Source organism: Sciurus vulgaris, assembly GCF_902686455.1.
Source record: "Sciurus vulgaris genome assembly, chromosome: 5".
NCBI lineage: Eukaryota > Metazoa > Chordata > Mammalia > Rodentia > Sciuridae > Sciurus > Sciurus vulgaris.
The window spans coordinates 181,464,861-181,480,741 of record NC_136465.1 but is presented as its reverse complement, the minus strand read 5'-3'; the positions used below and the strand labels follow the sequence as shown (position 1 = coordinate 181,480,741).

At 55.5% G+C, this 15,881-nt stretch overlaps 2 protein-coding genes and 1 long non-coding RNA gene across 7 annotated transcripts in view; 2 read left to right on the top strand and 1 right to left on the bottom strand.

Moving 5' to 3' along the window:
- The window catches only part of LOC306662596, a 30,034-nt gene extending 27,944 nt beyond the window's left edge, over nt 1–2,090 (bottom strand). Inside the window, exon 1 of the long non-coding RNA XR_013764160.1 lies at nt 1,658–2,090. This is a non-coding gene — a long non-coding RNA (uncharacterized lncRNA). The remainder of the gene's footprint in view (nt 1–1,657) is intronic.
- A 201-nt stretch (nt 2,091–2,291) lies between these two features.
- Nucleotides 2,292–5,641, top strand: CHKB (choline kinase beta). Of its 3 annotated transcripts, none has more exons than XM_079142442.1 (11): nt 2,293–2,669; nt 2,924–3,032; nt 3,289–3,402; nt 3,583–3,716; nt 3,921–4,016; nt 4,164–4,222; nt 4,299–4,380; nt 4,506–4,614; nt 4,743–4,846; nt 5,111–5,192; nt 5,359–5,641. In XM_079142442.1, the coding sequence occupies exons 1-11, from the start codon at nt 2,446–2,448 to the stop codon at nt 5,431–5,433; spliced, it is 1,188 nt and encodes a 395-aa protein (XP_078998568.1). In that variant the 5' UTR covers nt 2,293–2,445; the 3' UTR covers nt 5,434–5,641. The 3 variants fall into 3 exon arrangements, with proteins under 3 accessions (XP_078998569.1, XP_078998568.1, XP_078998570.1); XM_079142444.1 differs by having other exon boundaries at nt 2,462–2,669; nt 3,569–3,716; XM_079142443.1 differs by lacking the exon at nt 3,289–3,402 and having other exon boundaries at nt 2,292–2,669.
- Nucleotides 5,642–6,104: 463 nt separating this feature from the next.
- CPT1B (carnitine palmitoyltransferase 1B) lies at nt 6,105–14,596 on the top strand. Of its 3 annotated transcripts, none has more exons than XM_079142432.1 (19): nt 6,105–6,250; nt 6,698–6,857; nt 7,172–7,311; nt 7,618–7,795; nt 8,006–8,107; nt 8,284–8,421; nt 8,502–8,579; nt 9,534–9,641; nt 9,717–9,801; nt 10,434–10,629; nt 10,921–11,106; nt 11,377–11,482; nt 11,559–11,675; nt 12,058–12,222; nt 12,302–12,436; nt 12,525–12,677; nt 13,114–13,227; nt 13,828–13,920; nt 14,384–14,596. In XM_079142432.1, the coding sequence occupies exons 2-19, from the start codon at nt 6,717–6,719 to the stop codon at nt 14,414–14,416; spliced, it is 2,268 nt and encodes a 755-aa protein (XP_078998558.1). In that variant the 5' UTR covers nt 6,105–6,250; nt 6,698–6,716; the 3' UTR covers nt 14,417–14,596. The 3 variants fall into 3 exon arrangements, with proteins under 3 accessions (XP_078998558.1, XP_078998559.1, XP_078998557.1); XM_079142431.1 differs by lacking the exon at nt 14,384–14,596 and adding an exon at nt 14,043–14,377 and having other exon boundaries at nt 6,106–6,250; XM_079142433.1 differs by lacking the exons at nt 8,284–8,421; nt 14,384–14,596 and adding an exon at nt 14,043–14,377.
- Nucleotides 14,597–15,881: the final 1,285 nt, after the last annotated feature.

Sequence of the window (15,881 nt, the reverse complement as noted above, 5' to 3'; positions counted from 1 at the left end):
TGTCTATCCCACAACAGGCAGATTGGGTTATAGGTCTTTTGATGTCCCAGTCAGGTGCTTATCCTCTATTTGGGCGTGGTAGCATGGCAGGGGCTGTTTTTATCTGGCGAGTGGTCTTGCTGCAGAAGTGTACTACATACCACCTGCTGGGATTTGCAAGAGGTACCACTTAGGGCCTTTTCTTCCACAGATGAGCCCAATCCTAGCCCACTGGTTCTGCAGAGTGGCAGGGGAGCCCATCCCCCAATCTGGATCTTTGGGAGAGACCTCTTTTTCTCTGTGCCCACTCAAAACTAGCAGTTTTCCACGCTACCAAAAAATGGGTCAGAATGTATTCCTAAGTATAATAAATCCTGGCTCCAAGTTGAGAGGTACATCAAAGTGCTATGCCTCTTTATTCTTGATTGGAATGCATAATGAAATAACTCCTTACCTCAGAGGCAATGCCTAGCTTGCCCTAGAACACTGCACCACTAAGAACTTAACTGATGCAACAGATTCCATAACTTCAGAGGGCTTATCCTCTAACATTTATTGTTTTACCAACACCAGAGCATGTGTTACTTCCTTCTTCACCGTGTCAAATTGGTATGAGGTCATTAATGTCATGTGGAGTGTCCAGATGATAAGGTCCTTAGGGACTATGTTGTAACAGAAAACAGGGGAGTTAAAACAGCCTTGGAGCCACATAATGCATATGGCTGCCCTTTCCATATAAATGTTATCTGCTTTTGATCCTCTTTACCACTAGGAATTGAAAAGCATGTTCACTACACCAATCATTTAATTATCAATGCCAGAGGTGCATTAATTGGTTCCAGTAAAGACACCACACCAGGCATGGATGCTGTGATTGAGAATACTACTTGGCTAAGTCTATGGTAGTCCACCTTTGTTTACATGAATCCATTTGAATTTTCAGGGACCATTTGGGTGAAATGAAGGAGTGAAATGGGAACCATTACTTTAAGTCCTCAAGGTGACACAACTAATACAATTTAACCTGGAAGGCAGTGTTGCTTATGTTTACTATCTTGGGGGGACCGCTGGAATGGGGAGTTCCTACTTTGCTCCTCCTACCACATAGTTCTTACTCCACAAGTCAAGGATCAGTGTATGAGCTCTGTTTGCTGTTAGGTATAACCATCCAAGCACACATTAGGACCAGGGAAGCAACCACAAGGAGTTGAGACAGGATTCCATTTTTCATCAAATTTCCATAAGCCCCCACTCTGACCAGAGGACCAGGATGCTTCAGGTGCCCGGCCTCAGCTCAAGTCCTGTATCTAACCTTCAGAGGTCTGGATAGTCCCTTTTCAATAGCAAACTAGTTATTTAAGTGGCTCCCGGCACCTTTAGGTAAGGAACGGAGAAATATTTTTTTGTGTATACTGTAGAATTTGTCCCCAAAAGAACCAAGCCTCCCTTTCAATCAATGGGCTCTGGGGTCCAGAACTTGCTCAGATTTAAATGGAGTGAGGGATCATGATTTTCTATTGCAGCAACTGACATTTGCCTTCCCATCACCAATTCTTGATCTCTTGCTGGTCATTCCAATCAGTCAGTTAGCTGCCCGTTTGCTTTATCCCAAACAACACCGAGGCTCACACATCTCAGTGGGACAAACCTCCTGATTGCCACTCCCACACGCACTTACCATGAAACGCCCTCCTGGGAAGTGAGTCTGAGCACTCCAAACAGCCCAGGTGGGTCATGGAGAACTGACAAAGACCCAGTTGTCAGCTCCAGAGCTTGATTCTGAAATTCGTTTTAGGTCTAGAACCAATCACAGAATTGGTCAGTGGAGGGGGCTCAAAGACAACGACTTAAGCGGGCAGCAAAGGCTTCATTACTCTGAGTTGCTTCTACTGACAAGGGCGCCAGGAGTCACCAGAATCGTTCCAAGGGCCCCACTCTTTCATTCGCACAATAAACCACATACCCCCACTTTCCGCACCCTAGACGTGCGTCTCACACACCCCAAGTCTCTGCCACCCTGCTCCGAACAGCAACGCTTGCGCCTACAAAAGCTCTCCTCAGCCTAACCGCATCCCCCTCGGACCCTGCCGGGGACGCGCCCCGCCCACATGTCGTAAGCCTCATTCACTCTTCTGACTGGCCTAGCCACTTTCGAGTGCCGGGCCACTATCCACACAGCTGTCTTTCAAACGATCCCGCCCAGGGGGCGTGTCGACGTGCGCCCCACCCAGGGAAAGAGACCATTGGTCGTTGCCTCTCACAGGGGCGGGGCACGGCGGAGACACTAGGCATTTGGCCTTCGGAAAACTGGGGTCACGGAGAGAGCCGAGAAGAGCCGGAGAAGCCCGAGTATGACTGGAGAAGCGCAGACCGGCCGGAAGCGGAGCCGAGCGCGGCCGGAAGGAGCCGAGCCAGTCCGAAAGGAGCTGAGCGCGCCTGGGCGTTGGGCCCGGCTGAGCCCGCGCCATGGCGGCAGAGGGGACAACTGTGGCGGAAGGCGGGGTTGTCGGCGGTCGCCTGGCCAAGGATGGCTTGTGGCAGTCTAAGTCCCCGGACGCGGCTCCGACCCGGCGGCGCGCCTCCTCGTTATCGCGTGACGCCGAGCGCCGAGCCTACCAATGGTGCCGGGAGTACCTAGGCGGGGCCTGGCGCCAAGTGCGGCCGGAGGAGCTGAGGGTTTGCCCTGTGAGGTGGGAGGTCAGGGGTTAGCCCCTCCTGTGCGCCGGCCGGGGCCAGGGTCAGGGGTCAGCCTGGGGTCCTCGGGACACTCCCTGCTTCAGCAACTTCCGAGGGCGCGCGCCTCGGGTGGGGCGGGGCCCGCGGTGGGCCGGGCCGGTGTCGGGGCCCGCGGGGGCGGGGCCTGAGGGGGTGGGTGAGGGGCGGGCCGGGGGCGGGGCCCGCCGAAAGGGGCTTTTTCCTGAGCGTGCTTGGTGTGGGTCTGCAGCGGAGGTCTCAGCAACTTGCTCTTCCGCTGCTCGCTCCCGGACCACCTGCCCAGCGTTGGCGAGGAGCCCCGGGAGGTGCTGCTACGGCTGTATGGGGCCATCCTGCAGGTAACGGGGAGTGAGGGCCGCAGGAACCAATGACTTCAGGTTCTCTGGCTTACTTTGCAAGTGTTGTCTTCCTTGTGCCGTTGAGGCCAGGGACTCAGTGATTTGAACCTTATCATACTAGAACTTGTGCTCCAGAGCCTCCTGGCAATAGACCAGAAGTCCCAGCTATGGTGCGCATAGAGAGCAGACCCTCCTGTATGTGCCAGATTGCCTTGGGTCCTCCTGACATGACCCTTTGCTATCCATCTTCCTTCAGGGTGTGGACTCCTTGGTCCTAGAAAGCGTGATGTTTGCCATTCTTGCAGAGCGGTCACTGGGTCCCCAGCTCTATGGAGTCTTTCCAGAGGGCCGGCTGGAACAGTACCTCCCAGTATGAGCCCAGCCCTCTTCCCCTAGTCACCTTCTCCCCTCAGTTCCTACCCCTTCCCCAGTATCTGTGTTCAATCCCAGGAAGGGAATTTTCCCCAAGGCTTTGGCTTCCTCCCATTCCCCTACCCCTTCCCCCTCCTGCCCCAGCCCCCTCACCACCCTGATAGGTTCCTGGGTGCAGAGCCGACCATTGAAAACTCGAGAGCTTCGAGAGCCAGTGTTATCAGCAGCCATTGCCACCAAGATGGCCCAATTCCATGGCATGGAGATGCCTTTCACCAAGGAGCCCTACTGGCTATTTGGGACCATGGAACGGTAAGTCAGGCTTGGGACCCACACAGCTGAACTGAACCAAGTTCTGTCCAGCCCTCCAGTCAAGTGGATTAGGTAGTCCAGTTGTCTAGTATGGGCTCTCATGCTTCATAGCCAAGTAACACAATGACATAATCGGGTCTGAAGGGTAGTTGGGAGAGGGGGTAGGGAAAGCAGAATGAGTGTATCCTATTCTTTGGGCTTCAGGTACCTAAAACAGATCCAGGACTTGCCTTCCACTGGTCTCCTCCAGATGAACTTGCTGGAGATGTACAGCCTGAAGGATGAGATGGGCAACCTCAGGTGAGGGCAGGCAAGATGTGTGAGGAAGGTAGCATCAAGCACTAGCAGTGTTCCCAGGATTTACTAAGGGTTGGGGTCAGGACCTGGCCTATGAGGGTGACTCTATAGTCATTCCTAGTCAGGGCCCATGCCTCTCTACTCTTGTAGGAAATTACTAGACTCTACGCCATCACCAGTGGTCTTCTGCCACAATGACATCCAAGAAGGTAGGAGAAGTCTTCCAATCCAAGGTGTAGGGGCCAAAGAGCCTGAAGTGACCAGAACCCCATCCCTTTCCCCCAGGGAACATCTTGTTGCTCTCAGAGCCTGAAAATGCTGACAGTCTCATGCTGGTTGATTTCGAGTACAGCAGTTATAACTACAGGTGAGGGTGGGAGGGTAGTAGTCTGCATACTTGGTCCCGTAGGAGGAAAAACAGACCAGGTGTTCATTGCTGCATTGCAGCTGCCCAGGGCATTTGGGGACTGAATGTCTATCTTTTTTCCCCAGGGGCTTTGACATTGGGAACCATTTTTGTGAGTGGGTTTATGATTATACTCATGAGGAATGGCCTTTCTACAAAGCTCGGCCTACAGACTACCCTACCCGGGGACAGCAGGTATGTGGGCTGGAGGCAGGGAAACAGGACTCATCCTGTGAGTGAGGAGGAAAGTCATTCCTGGAAGGGTATGGCCAGAAAGGGTGCTAAATATGTCACAGTTCCTGGCTTTTGTCCATTGATTTCAGCTCCATTTTATTCGCCATTACCTGGCAGAAGTGAAGAAAGGCGAGACCTTGTCCCGAGAAGAACAGAGAAAACTGGAGGAAGATTTGCTGGTAGAAGTCAGTAGGTGAGGAAGGGAGGGGCACCCTGATTTTAGAGCAGGCCAGGGGCAGTGCAGGTAAGGTGCCAATGCACAGTGATGCCAGGGGTATGGAGCATGAGGTTGAGGCTGACAAGGAGGAATGGTTTGAGAACTGGAAGAGTCAGGATGAGGTAGGAATTAGAATAATGGAGAAGCTAGAGTTGAGGGGCTGGCCAGCCTGGGGAAGGGGATCCAAACAATGCCAAAGGTGCTCTTAAAGGCCCCTTCTTATCCTGCCCCCACCTCCAGGTATGCTCTGGCATCCCATTTCTTCTGGGGTCTGTGGTCCATCCTTCAGGCATCCATGTCTACCATAGAATTTGGTTACTTGGTAAGTAATCCAGAGGGGTTGGGCATGGCAGGTGCAAGCCGGAGTGCACCAGGCACCATATGTCCTCTAAGAAATCTGGTTTGTCCCAGGTGGTCATAGGCAGATCAAGGTTGGTATAGGGTATTGGTCTGGAGTTTTTTCACTGTTGGGTGGTTTCCTTTCCTAGGAGTATGCCCAGTCTCGGTTCCAGTTCTACTTCCAGCAGAAGGGACAGCTGACCAGCTTCCACCCATCATCCTGACTGTTCAGCCCCCATTCCTCAAATTTCTCCTGGAGCCTCCAGGGCAGGACCTTGGAGGGAGGGCCAGAGGGCAGGAGGGAACAGGCATGTGCCCCACAGTGCAACTGTATGAGGAGGCTGACCTCTCCTCCAATTTGAGTAGGTCCAAGGCGGGCAGGCAGGAGCCCTTGGGCTGTGTATTTTAATAAATGAGCTGCCTCCTTCACAAGATGTCTTGGTCCTCACTAGCTGCAGCAGAAATACCAAGCCAAGGAATGCACACAGACTGACCAAATGACCACTGCTTTCTGTTCTGTGCTCTGAGCTTAAAATGGTTGAGGGTTAATTCTGCCCATTGGGGTCCCCTATCCCTCAACCCTCCCCTCGCTGAACCCTAGAATAACAAATGCAGGCAGGACTGGGGAGTGAAGAAGTTACAGAGGTCTCTGGGATGAGCAGCCAGCCTGCGCAGGGATTAGGGAATAGGCTGCACAGCTGACACAGCTGCTGACCTTTCCCCTACATTCTACTATTTTTAGCTCTAATGCCACCGTCCTCACGTGAGAATCTTTGCACCCCACCTTTGGCCGCCCCCCACCCCCGGGGCTCCCCGACCTTCAAAGCACCCTTCAGTCTGCAGGAACCTTGCCTACCTATCTGATTCCCACCGTGGAGGGAGAGTTTCTGGTTCCCGCCCCGCATCTATTTTCTCGACCCCAATTTGGGAGTGGGTGTCAGGTTTCCTGTAAGGGCGGGGTGTGGATGGCCAGGCCTGAAGGACGTGGGGACGTGGGCCAGAGTGGCCAGCCCCATACACTGACAGGAGCGAACCTGAGCTGTAAGTAGGGACCAGCAAAGGACCGCCAAGCCCCCCGTTCAGCCCCTACCCACACCTGACCCAGCTCGGGAGCCAGGACGGTGCTGAAGTTCAGAGTTGGAGGCGCCTGGAACCTGGCTCTGTCCAGGCCGACTCCGCTTCCCAGGACGCTTCTCCCACGCCCGAGGCCGCCCTTCGCTGCCCTTGGGGTTCCCGGAGCTTTCACGTCCCGACCCCGCTGCCTTCCCCGTAGTGCTGGGCCGGTCCGGAACGTGGGCGCGAGGGTTCCGCGGCAGTTGGCCGGCCTGGGAGGGTCTGGCCGGGGTCGCGGGCCGAGGAGGCCGCTGGTGGGGTGGGGGCAGGGCGGGAGGGCTCGGGCCCGGCAGGGCGGGGCGTCAGCCTGGAGAAGGGGCGGCCCGGGACCGGGCTGGACTGAGCGCGCCGCGCACCCTCCTGCCCCGCTCCCAGGTGCCGACCAACCCCCAGCATGGCGGAAGCGCACCAGGCCGTAGCCTTCCAGTTCACTGTGACCCCAGACGGGTTCGACTTCCGGCTCAGTCGGGAGGCCCTCAAACACATCTACCTGTCCGGGATCAACTCCTGGAAGAAACGCCTGATTCGCATCAAGGTGGGCGCAGGTGGTTCTGGCCTTTCTCTCAGAGGTGCAGGGCAGAGGCCAGGGGTCCCCTGTTGCCCCGCTGTCAGGGTCTCATCGCTTTGGCTTTGGCAGTGTGCTGGGTACAAGCCCTAGCAGTGCAGAAACCACAGTGGTGACCAGAGGTGGGGGGGGCAGGGGAGCAGTGAGTAAGGGGTGCTGCAGGTGAGAGTGTTTGGGGAAGGAGAGACAGGTGGCTGAGGCAAGAGAGCCAGGTCCCAGGACTCACAGGTGCCTGATCACCTCCTCTTCCTTCTCCACAAGGATACCTATTTCTGCCCCCACAGAATGGCATCCTTAGGGGTGTGTACCCGGGCAGCCCCACCAGCTGGCTGGTTGTCGTCATGGCAACAATGGGTTCCTCCTACTGCAAGGTGGACATCTCCATGGGGCTGGTCTGTTGTATCCAGAGATGCCTCCCTGAGAGGTAAGAAGCCCAGAAGGCAAAAGTGGCAAGAGCAAACCACGCCAGCTCCCAAAGCGAGGGTTCCTGAGCTGGGCAGATACAGGACAACAGCTATGGCTGGCCACAGGGTCACCCCTCCCCCTAGGCCACCATCGTCTCAGTCTCACATCAGTTTGTATTGAGGTACTTACCTGAGTGTGCCCAAAGAGGTTCTTGCCCCACTGCTCCTCCCCTGAGACAGTTCAAAGGCATCCACTGCAGGTCAGAATTCCCCAAGGCTGGCCTCCAGGGAGCCCTCCCTGGCAGCCCTCCTCCCTTCTCCCATAGGTGTGGCCCCTACCAGACCCCGCAGACCCGGGCACTTCTCAGCATGGTCATCTTCTCCACTGGGGTCTGGGTGACAGGCATCTTCCTATTCCGCCAAACCCTGAAGCTGCTTCTTTCTTACCATGGGTGGATGTTTGAGATGCACGGCAAGACCAGCCACTTCACCAAGATCTGGGCTGTGAGCAGAAGCAGGGGCGGGTTCAGTCACCTGGTTTGAGATCCTGGGGGGCTCATTTGGAGTCTGAGCAGGAGGGGAGAGGCAGACTGGGCACTGGTATCTGGTGCATGGTTTGTACTGAAGGGCCAGGATGATTCTGAGGGTCTCACTTACCTGCTGATTTGTGTTCTTCCCTGGCTCCCACACCAACACTGTGCTCTGTGCCCCCAGATCTGTGTCCGCCTTCTGTCCAGCCGGAGGCCCATGCTCTACAGCTTCCAGACATCTCTGCCCAAACTTCCCGTGCCCAGTGTACCAGCCACAATTCAGCGGGTGAGGGCCTGGGTCCCAGTGGGCACAGGAGGCTGGATTCAGAGAACTTCTCTAAACATAAAGAACTTTCCCCTGTGAATAGTGGGGCCGGGGTGAGGAGAAAGGTGGGAAGAGGGTTAAGGCAGAGGCAGCCATCACTGTCTGGCTCCCATGGTAATGATAACTTGGCTGGACAGTACCTGGAGTCTGTGCGGCCCTTGTTGGATGATGAGGAATATTACCGCATGGAGACACTGGCCAAGGAATTCCAGGACAAGACTGCCCCCAGGCTGCAGAAATACCTGGTACTCAAGTCATGGTGGGCAACGAACTATGTAAGTTTGCTGTCCTGGGCTGGTCCTTACCTATAGGTCTGACCACCTCCTTCCCTGCTCTAACCTCCATTCACCCACAGGTGAGCGACTGGTGGGAAGAGTACATCTACCTCCGAGGCCGGAGCCCCCTCATGGTGAACAGTAACTACTACGTCATGGTAAGAACTAGTGCCGCCCAGTCCTGGAGCAAGGCTCTGGGACAAGCGCCCGTGGGTGAGTGGGGGTTGTGGAGTGAGATCCAAGAGAGGTGAGATCCCGGAAGAAGAGTCGAGGCAGCACAGGGGCAGCGGCACTCCTGGGCCAAGGAGGGTCCCCAGATCCCACAGCTGTTGCTGCCTCTCAGATCCCGTGGGCTCACTGTGCCCGTCCCACTCAGACTCCATCAGTGCCTTTGTTGAGCCCCTCACGCGCCTCCCAGCCACAGTTTCCCAGCTGTCCTGACACTGTTTCTAGAGGACTTCCTAAACCCACCTTGCTTTGTCCCTCTGTGGAGCCATGTGACGAGATGAGAGCCAGGCTTCTTTTCTTAGGGTCAGGAACTCACTGTCTGTCCCAGTCCACATGACTGGCCCTCCTCCTGTCGCCAGCACACACCTGTGCACAGTCAGCTGGTCTCCCTGCTGCCCGCACCCAGTCTCTCTCCTCTCCCACTATCTGGAGTGCACAGGACAGTGCAGCCTAATGGAACTCCCCTCCTCCACAAACAGTCCCCCCAGAAACTTACACCCAATCTGTTCAACCCAGAGGTTTTAAGCTACTCTTTAGTGGTAGAACCTTCTTCAAAGCAAAACATGAACAAATAAAATTGGAAATTGAAAAATGCAACTCTGGGACTGGGGATACAGCTCAGTGGGTAGAGTGCTTGCCTAGCATGCACAAGGCCCTGGGTTCAATCCCCGGCACCACAGGGGGAAAAAATGCAGCTCTCTTTGAAGCTGGGTAGTGTGAAGCAGGGTAGGGTATCAGTTACACATTTCTGGAAGTTCACCTTGATAGCATTCAGGATGGACTGAGAGCACCTCAGGCCCCTGGATAAGTTGGTCCTCAGGCTGCTGAGACCCAGGTGATCCCAGACAGAGGCCCCCACCCTGCAGGCTCTGCTCTGTCTGTAGGACCTTGTGCTCGTCAGGAACACAGAGGTGCAGGCAGCCCGCCTGGGAAATGCCGTCCATGCCATGATCATGTACCGCCGCAAACTGGACCGTGAAGAGATCAAGCCTGTGAGTTACATCAGGATTGAGGATGGGGTGGGAAGGGGAGGCCTGAGTCTGAGCCATCCTGGGCCTTCCTCCCAGGTGATGGCGCTGGGCATCGTGCCTATGTGCTCCTACCAGATGGAGAGGATGTTCAACACCACTCGCATCCCAGGCAAGGAAACAGGTACCAGGCCACAGCCAAGCACCCACTGGGACAAAGCCCCCATCTTCCCAGCTGTGGGCCCACCATGGCTAGTACCCTACTGCCTGCTCGCCACCCGGCATCTCCAGTGTCTGGGGTCATGAACATGTGAAAAGTAGTCAGTTTGTGACAGATACTAGACATCTATCATTTGCAGGCATGATGCTGGTGCTGGGACCCCAAGGGGCCCAGAACAGAGCTTCTCCCACCCAGGGCCTCCCTGTGCATGGGAAGGTGGTTGTGTGAGTAAATTGCTGTGGCAGTTAGAGGCACGACGCCCTCCACGGAGTCCATAGCGGAGGAGCCTGCCCTGGGGTTTGGCAGAGGCAGCAGCCTTCCCTGCTTCTGACACTGCCTCCTGGGGCCATTAGTAATTCCCAGCCTGTCGGCTTCCTCTTCTATGAAATATCTCATAGGATAGTTGTGAGAAGTAGCACAGGACCTGGCTTAGCACGTGGAAGTCCACCCCTCAGGGAAGGAAGGCCCAGGAGGCTGGGCAAAGCAGGGTCTGCAAGGGTCACTGAGAACGTGGGAGGGGAGCCCTTTCCAGGGTCCACATAGGGAGAAGCCTCCCCGAGGACCTGCCTCAGCCTGCCCACCGGCCTCTGTCACAGATGTGCTGCAGCACCTCTCCGACAGCAGGCACGTGGCTGTCTACCACAAGGGCCGCTTCTTCAAGGTCTGGCTCTACGAGGGCTCCCGTCTGCTCAGGCCTCGGGACTTGGAAATGCAGTTCCAGAGGATCCTGGATGACCCCTCCCCACCCCAGCCTGGGGAGGAGAGACTGGCGGCCCTCACTGCGGGGGGAAGGTATCCGGGCCTGTGGGGAGGGTTTGCCTTGCCTAGGTTTGAAGCCCTGTAATGAAAGGAGCTTGGACCTGTTGGCACGCTGGCACTGGGGGTGTGTAGAACCACACAGCAAGGGCACTGGAGATGGCGGCAGTGGGCACAAGTCACCTCTAACAGTTGGTGGCTGGCCAGTAGTACATGGTGGGCAGGACCTGTTCCTGGACATCCAGATTCTCCTACCTCACCCCAGCCCAGCCCAGCCAGGTCCTGGGTGGCACCCAAATCCAGAGTCCCCTGCCCTTACACTTCTAGGGTGGAGTGGGCACAGGCACGCCAGGCCTTCTTCAGCTCTGGCAAGAACAAAGCTGCTCTGGATGCCATCGAGCGTGCTGCGTTCTTCGTGGCCCTGGATGAAGAGTCCCACTGCTACAACCCTGATGACGAGGCCAGCCTCAGCCTCTATGGCAAGGCCCTGCTGCACGGCAACTGCTACAACAGGTGTGCACCTCAGCTTCTGTGTCGAGGGTTGGCAGCAGGTCTAGAGACTGGGGCTAAAGAATTAAGATCGAAGTCAGGGTCATGGTCATTGGTCAGGTAGGGTGGAGGGTTAGGGTTAGAGTCAAAGACTAGGAGCAGAGATTAACTTTAGGTTTGGGCTTTGGGTTAGTGGTTAGAATGGAAGGTTAGTGTTGCTTAGTTAGGGTTGTAGTGTGGGGTCCTGTGTGTGCCCCCAGCTCTGAGTCACCCCTGTGTCTACTTCTCCTTCAGGTGGTTTGACAAGTCTTTCACTCTTGTCTCCTTCAAGAATGGCTTGTTGGGCCTCAACACAGAACACGCGTGGGCAGACGCCCCCATCATTGGGCACCTTTGGGAGGTAGCAGGACTGAAGGGGGACCTGCAGGGCAGCACTGGCCGTGGGGCTTAGTTCTCATCTAGACATTTCTTTGCAGTTTGTCCTGGGCACAGACACCTTCCACCTGGGCTACACGGACACTGGGCACTGTCTGGGCAAACCAAACCCAATGCTGATACCTCCTCAGCGGCTGCAGTGGGACATTCCTGAGCAGGTGTGCAAGTCGAGAAGGGGCAGGCTGGCACGTGAGCAATGGGTCCTGAGTTGCTCTGCCTTCTCCTCCCCTCCAGTCTCTACCACTTGGTCTGGCCCTCAGGGAAAAGGAACAGGAGCTTCCTGGCATGCCACAGAGAAAGCAGAGACCCTGGGCCATCTGTGGTTGGTGAAAGGTGGAGGTGTCAGGCTCCTGTTAGTGACTGCCCCTCCCCCCTCAGGCTCAGTAGGCCTCACACAGTCCCCTCAGGCTGTCCTTTGTGCCCCCTGCCACTTAGGCTGGCTTTGTTCTTCACCTGTCACCTAAACATCATACCTCCTAGACGTGACCTGGAGTCCTGCTTGGAGAGCTCTGCCCCAGCTGACTCTCCATGTCTTGGCAGTGTCAAGCAGTCATCGAGAGTTCCTACCAGGTGGCCAAGGCTCTGGCAGATGATGTGGAGTTGTACTGCTTCCAGTTCTTGCCCTTTGGCAAAGGCCTCATCAAGAAGTGTCGGACCAGCCCTGATGCCTTTGTGCAGATCGCCCTGCAGCTGGCTCACTTCCGGGTAGGAGCCCCTGGGACTGCTGAGTGGGCAGGGCAGCACGAGGGTTCACCTGCTGGATTCACCTTTCTGTGTACCCCAGGACAAGGGCAAGTTCTGCCTGACCTATGAGGCCTCCATGACCAGAATGTTTCGGGAGGGACGAACTGAGACTGTGCGTTCCTGCACCAGCGAGTCCACAGCCTTTGTGCAGGCCATGATGGAGGGGTCCCACATGGTGAGCCCCCACCCTTGCTTCTCATTCCCCAGCCCCCTTTCTACTTAAGAGTCAGGGCCAATCTTCACCCTCTAATTCTGCCCCCCAGAAAGCAGACCTCCAAGATCTCTTCCGGAAAGCTTCTAAGAAGCACCAGAATATGTACCGCCTGGCCATGACAGGGGCTGGGATTGACAGGCACCTCTTCTGCCTTTACGTAGTCTCCAAGTACCTGGGGGTCAAATCCCCGTTCCTAGCTAAGGTTGGTGTTGATGGTGGGTGTGTCCTCCATCCCCTGCATTCAGCCCAGGGACTTGGCCCTGGGATGGGGCTCTGCTCTTTTCTGCATGGCCAACTCCCTCCCCTGATGTTTCCTTGGAGGGTGGGGGCCCCATCTTTCCCACACCATGCCCAACCAGGCAGCAGAACTGGAGCAGGAGCAGGGTCCTCCCCATGGAGTCAGTGTGCTTGTGAGGGAGACACATGTATAACTCGTCAGGTGATGGCTGTGCTATTGAGAAAAGAAGCTGAGGCCAGGGAGGGACAAGCAGAGACCAAGGTGATGCAGACGGGCTATAGGGACCAGGGGCAGCAGCCAAGGAGCTCCTGCACATCACACTCCTCGCCTGTTAGAGGGGGCCTGCCTGGGGTCTCAACACCTGGGTCTGACAGGTGCGCCAAGTGTCTTCCTCTTGCAGGTTCTCTCAGAACCCTGGCGCCTATCCACCAGCCAGATCCCTCAGTCCCAGATCCGCATGTTTGACCCAGACCAGTACCCCAATCATCTGGGTGCTGGAGGTGGCTTTGGCCCTGTGAGTATCCCTGAGGAGGGGTGGGCAGCACCAAGGCCCAGGGTTTCATTAGGGGACACAGAGCCTTGACCAGGGCAGACCAGGGCAGGAGTACTTTGTTTAGAGGAAAGTCCTAGACCTGCCTGGCAGTAGAATGGCAACCATCAACCCAGCACGCAGGACCAGGACCCACTGGTTCTAAGTACCTCCCCACTGGAGCATGACCACACCAGAGCAGGTTTCCAGGAAATGGGTCAACATGCTGGGTCCTTCTGAAATATGTTTACTCAAGGAATCCAGTTCTTTCCTGCTGAGACATACACCCAGATACCCAGCTGGTTTGTCAGAAGGCTAGACTCCCCTGGAGAAAGGATGGTCTAGCATAGGAGGCCCCTGGTGGAAACAGTGGTCTTAGATACCTTGGAGGGGTCCAGAACTACAGGGGCAGCATTGTTTGATCTTCACACTGTTTTCTGGATGGGGAGAGGGTCCTGCCCTCCGGAAGAATGCAGCATCTAGAAGTGGGCCTCCTCCTGTGAGTCTTGTGGGCAGGGCAACATCAGCTTGGCTTTCAGGTCTTCAAGGTCAGTTTACATCTTCTCCTTCACCTCACCTCCTCAGGTAGCAGATGATGGCTATGGGGTTTCTTACATGATCGCAGGTGAAAACACTATCTTCTTCCACGTCTCCAGCAAGTTCTCAAGTTCAGAGACGGTGAGTCTCCCCTGCTCTGGCTTAGCCCAGGAGCATGGTCCCTGGGTGGGGATGAGTCCCTGTTTGTGGGACCAGGGGTGGGAGCTTTCCAGAGGGTGTGTCTGAGTCCTCAGTTCCCACAGAATGCCCAGCGCTTTGGGAACCACATCCGCCAAGCCCTGCTGGACATCGCTGACCTTTTCCAAGTTCCCAAGGTTGAAAGCTGAGGACTGGAGAAATGCCAGTTGCCCTTTCACCTCCCGTTGTGGAAGAAGGGGCCTGTGATCGGCTTGCAGGCACAAGGGGTGGCCGTGCACAGGTGCCCAGCTCTGAGGATGGCTCTGGCAGCAGGCGATCCCCAGGTGGACGCTGCTCCCTGAGGGCCTAGGTGGCAGAGGTGGGGGTGCAACAGGGAGGGAATTTTGATTTGATTTTTTTTCTTGGTAGATACTAATAAAAATAAGGCTGTGTAATTCTCTCTCAGCCCTTAGGTACCTGTGTTTTGTTTGGGAACTAGAAGGCCCTTCCCCTGCCCCAGCTCAGGTCAAAAAGGTAGAAAAGAAGACCTGGTCTGGGGGACTTTTCATGAGGGGCTTGAGGCCTGCTTTCAAGTGTGTGTCTGCAAGTGAAACAGGCTCTGAGACTGCTGTTCATACCCTCATGTGCACTTGGAATAAATCATTGCTTCAGAACCTTCGCCTGTTCCCCAAAGCCACTTCTGTTTGTTTGCCAGAGGGCAGGGTCCATCTGTCTCCTCCAACTCAGACATACCCACCCTACCTCTCTGGGCTGGGGCACAACTCTGCAAAGGACCCTGGCATCCTCCCAGGATGGGCAGGGGCTGCAGTTGCAGGGTGCCAGGTGATGGTTCTGGGAGAAGGCACACTGCATAGCCTGGAGCAACACGTCCCTTCACTCAGATTGGCTTTCCTGTTAAAATAACACTGAGTAAACCAAAAATAATTCTTACGAAAAGTGTTTAAGTGGGTGCCCAATTAATATTGCTGCATGCTTGAGTTGATCCAAATCTCAGTGCTCCCTAGGGGCTCAGAACACAGAAGTGAATCAGGTTAGGTTTTGGACCTTCGCTTAGGAACCAATGTTTGCTGAGCACCCACCACAGACATGGTCCTGTGCTGGATAGGGCATTATTTCTGCAGGCACCATAGGAACAGAGCAGCTAGTGGAAACTAGGAGACTTTGAGAATAACCCACTTAGCAAGTACTTACTGAGTGCCTGCAGCGTACCAGGCACTGGGCTGTAGAAGTGGACAAAACTGGCCAACGCTTCCTGTGGGATGAGAGTCTAATAAAGGATACAGACGATAGCTGAGAAGAAGGTGCACATCACACAGTAAGTCAGATGGAGATAAGTGCTAAGGAGATGGGACAAATGAAAGGGTGGGTGGTAATTCCAAATGGTGGCAAAGGGCAGGCCTTCCTGGATGGGACCACTGGTGGCAGGCTTGAATGAGGGGAGGGAAAAGAGCCACATCCCTCAGATCCCATCCTTGAGGCAGAGCATTCTTGATCTAAGGGTCAGCAAGAGCCAAAGCTCTGAGAAGGTGCCTGCTGCAAGGTGCCAGCACCAGAGGGCCTGCGGCTGATAGGTGTCAGGGAGGAGAGTAGGGGCAGGCAGACAGGAGGCAGGACTCGGAGACCTGGCTCTGGCTCCTGGAAAGATGAGGAGGCTGCTGGGGTTGAGCACAGGGCGACCCGAACTGTCCTGATGTTAAGGGGACCTCTCTGGCCAACCAGGGTGATGCACAGTGGATGCAGTAAGGGAGACGGAGGCAGTGCTGTGGTGGCAGCGGTGGGAGGACCCACAGGGCCACACGAAGGTGGTGCCATGTGACTGAGACGCTAGGAGCTGCGGCTGATGACCCTGATGCAGAGACATCAAAGAGAACTCGGTTTTTTAGAATTTTGGGTGACTGAGATTTTTAAATGTGAAATTTGACTTGTCTATAAGGTATATTCAT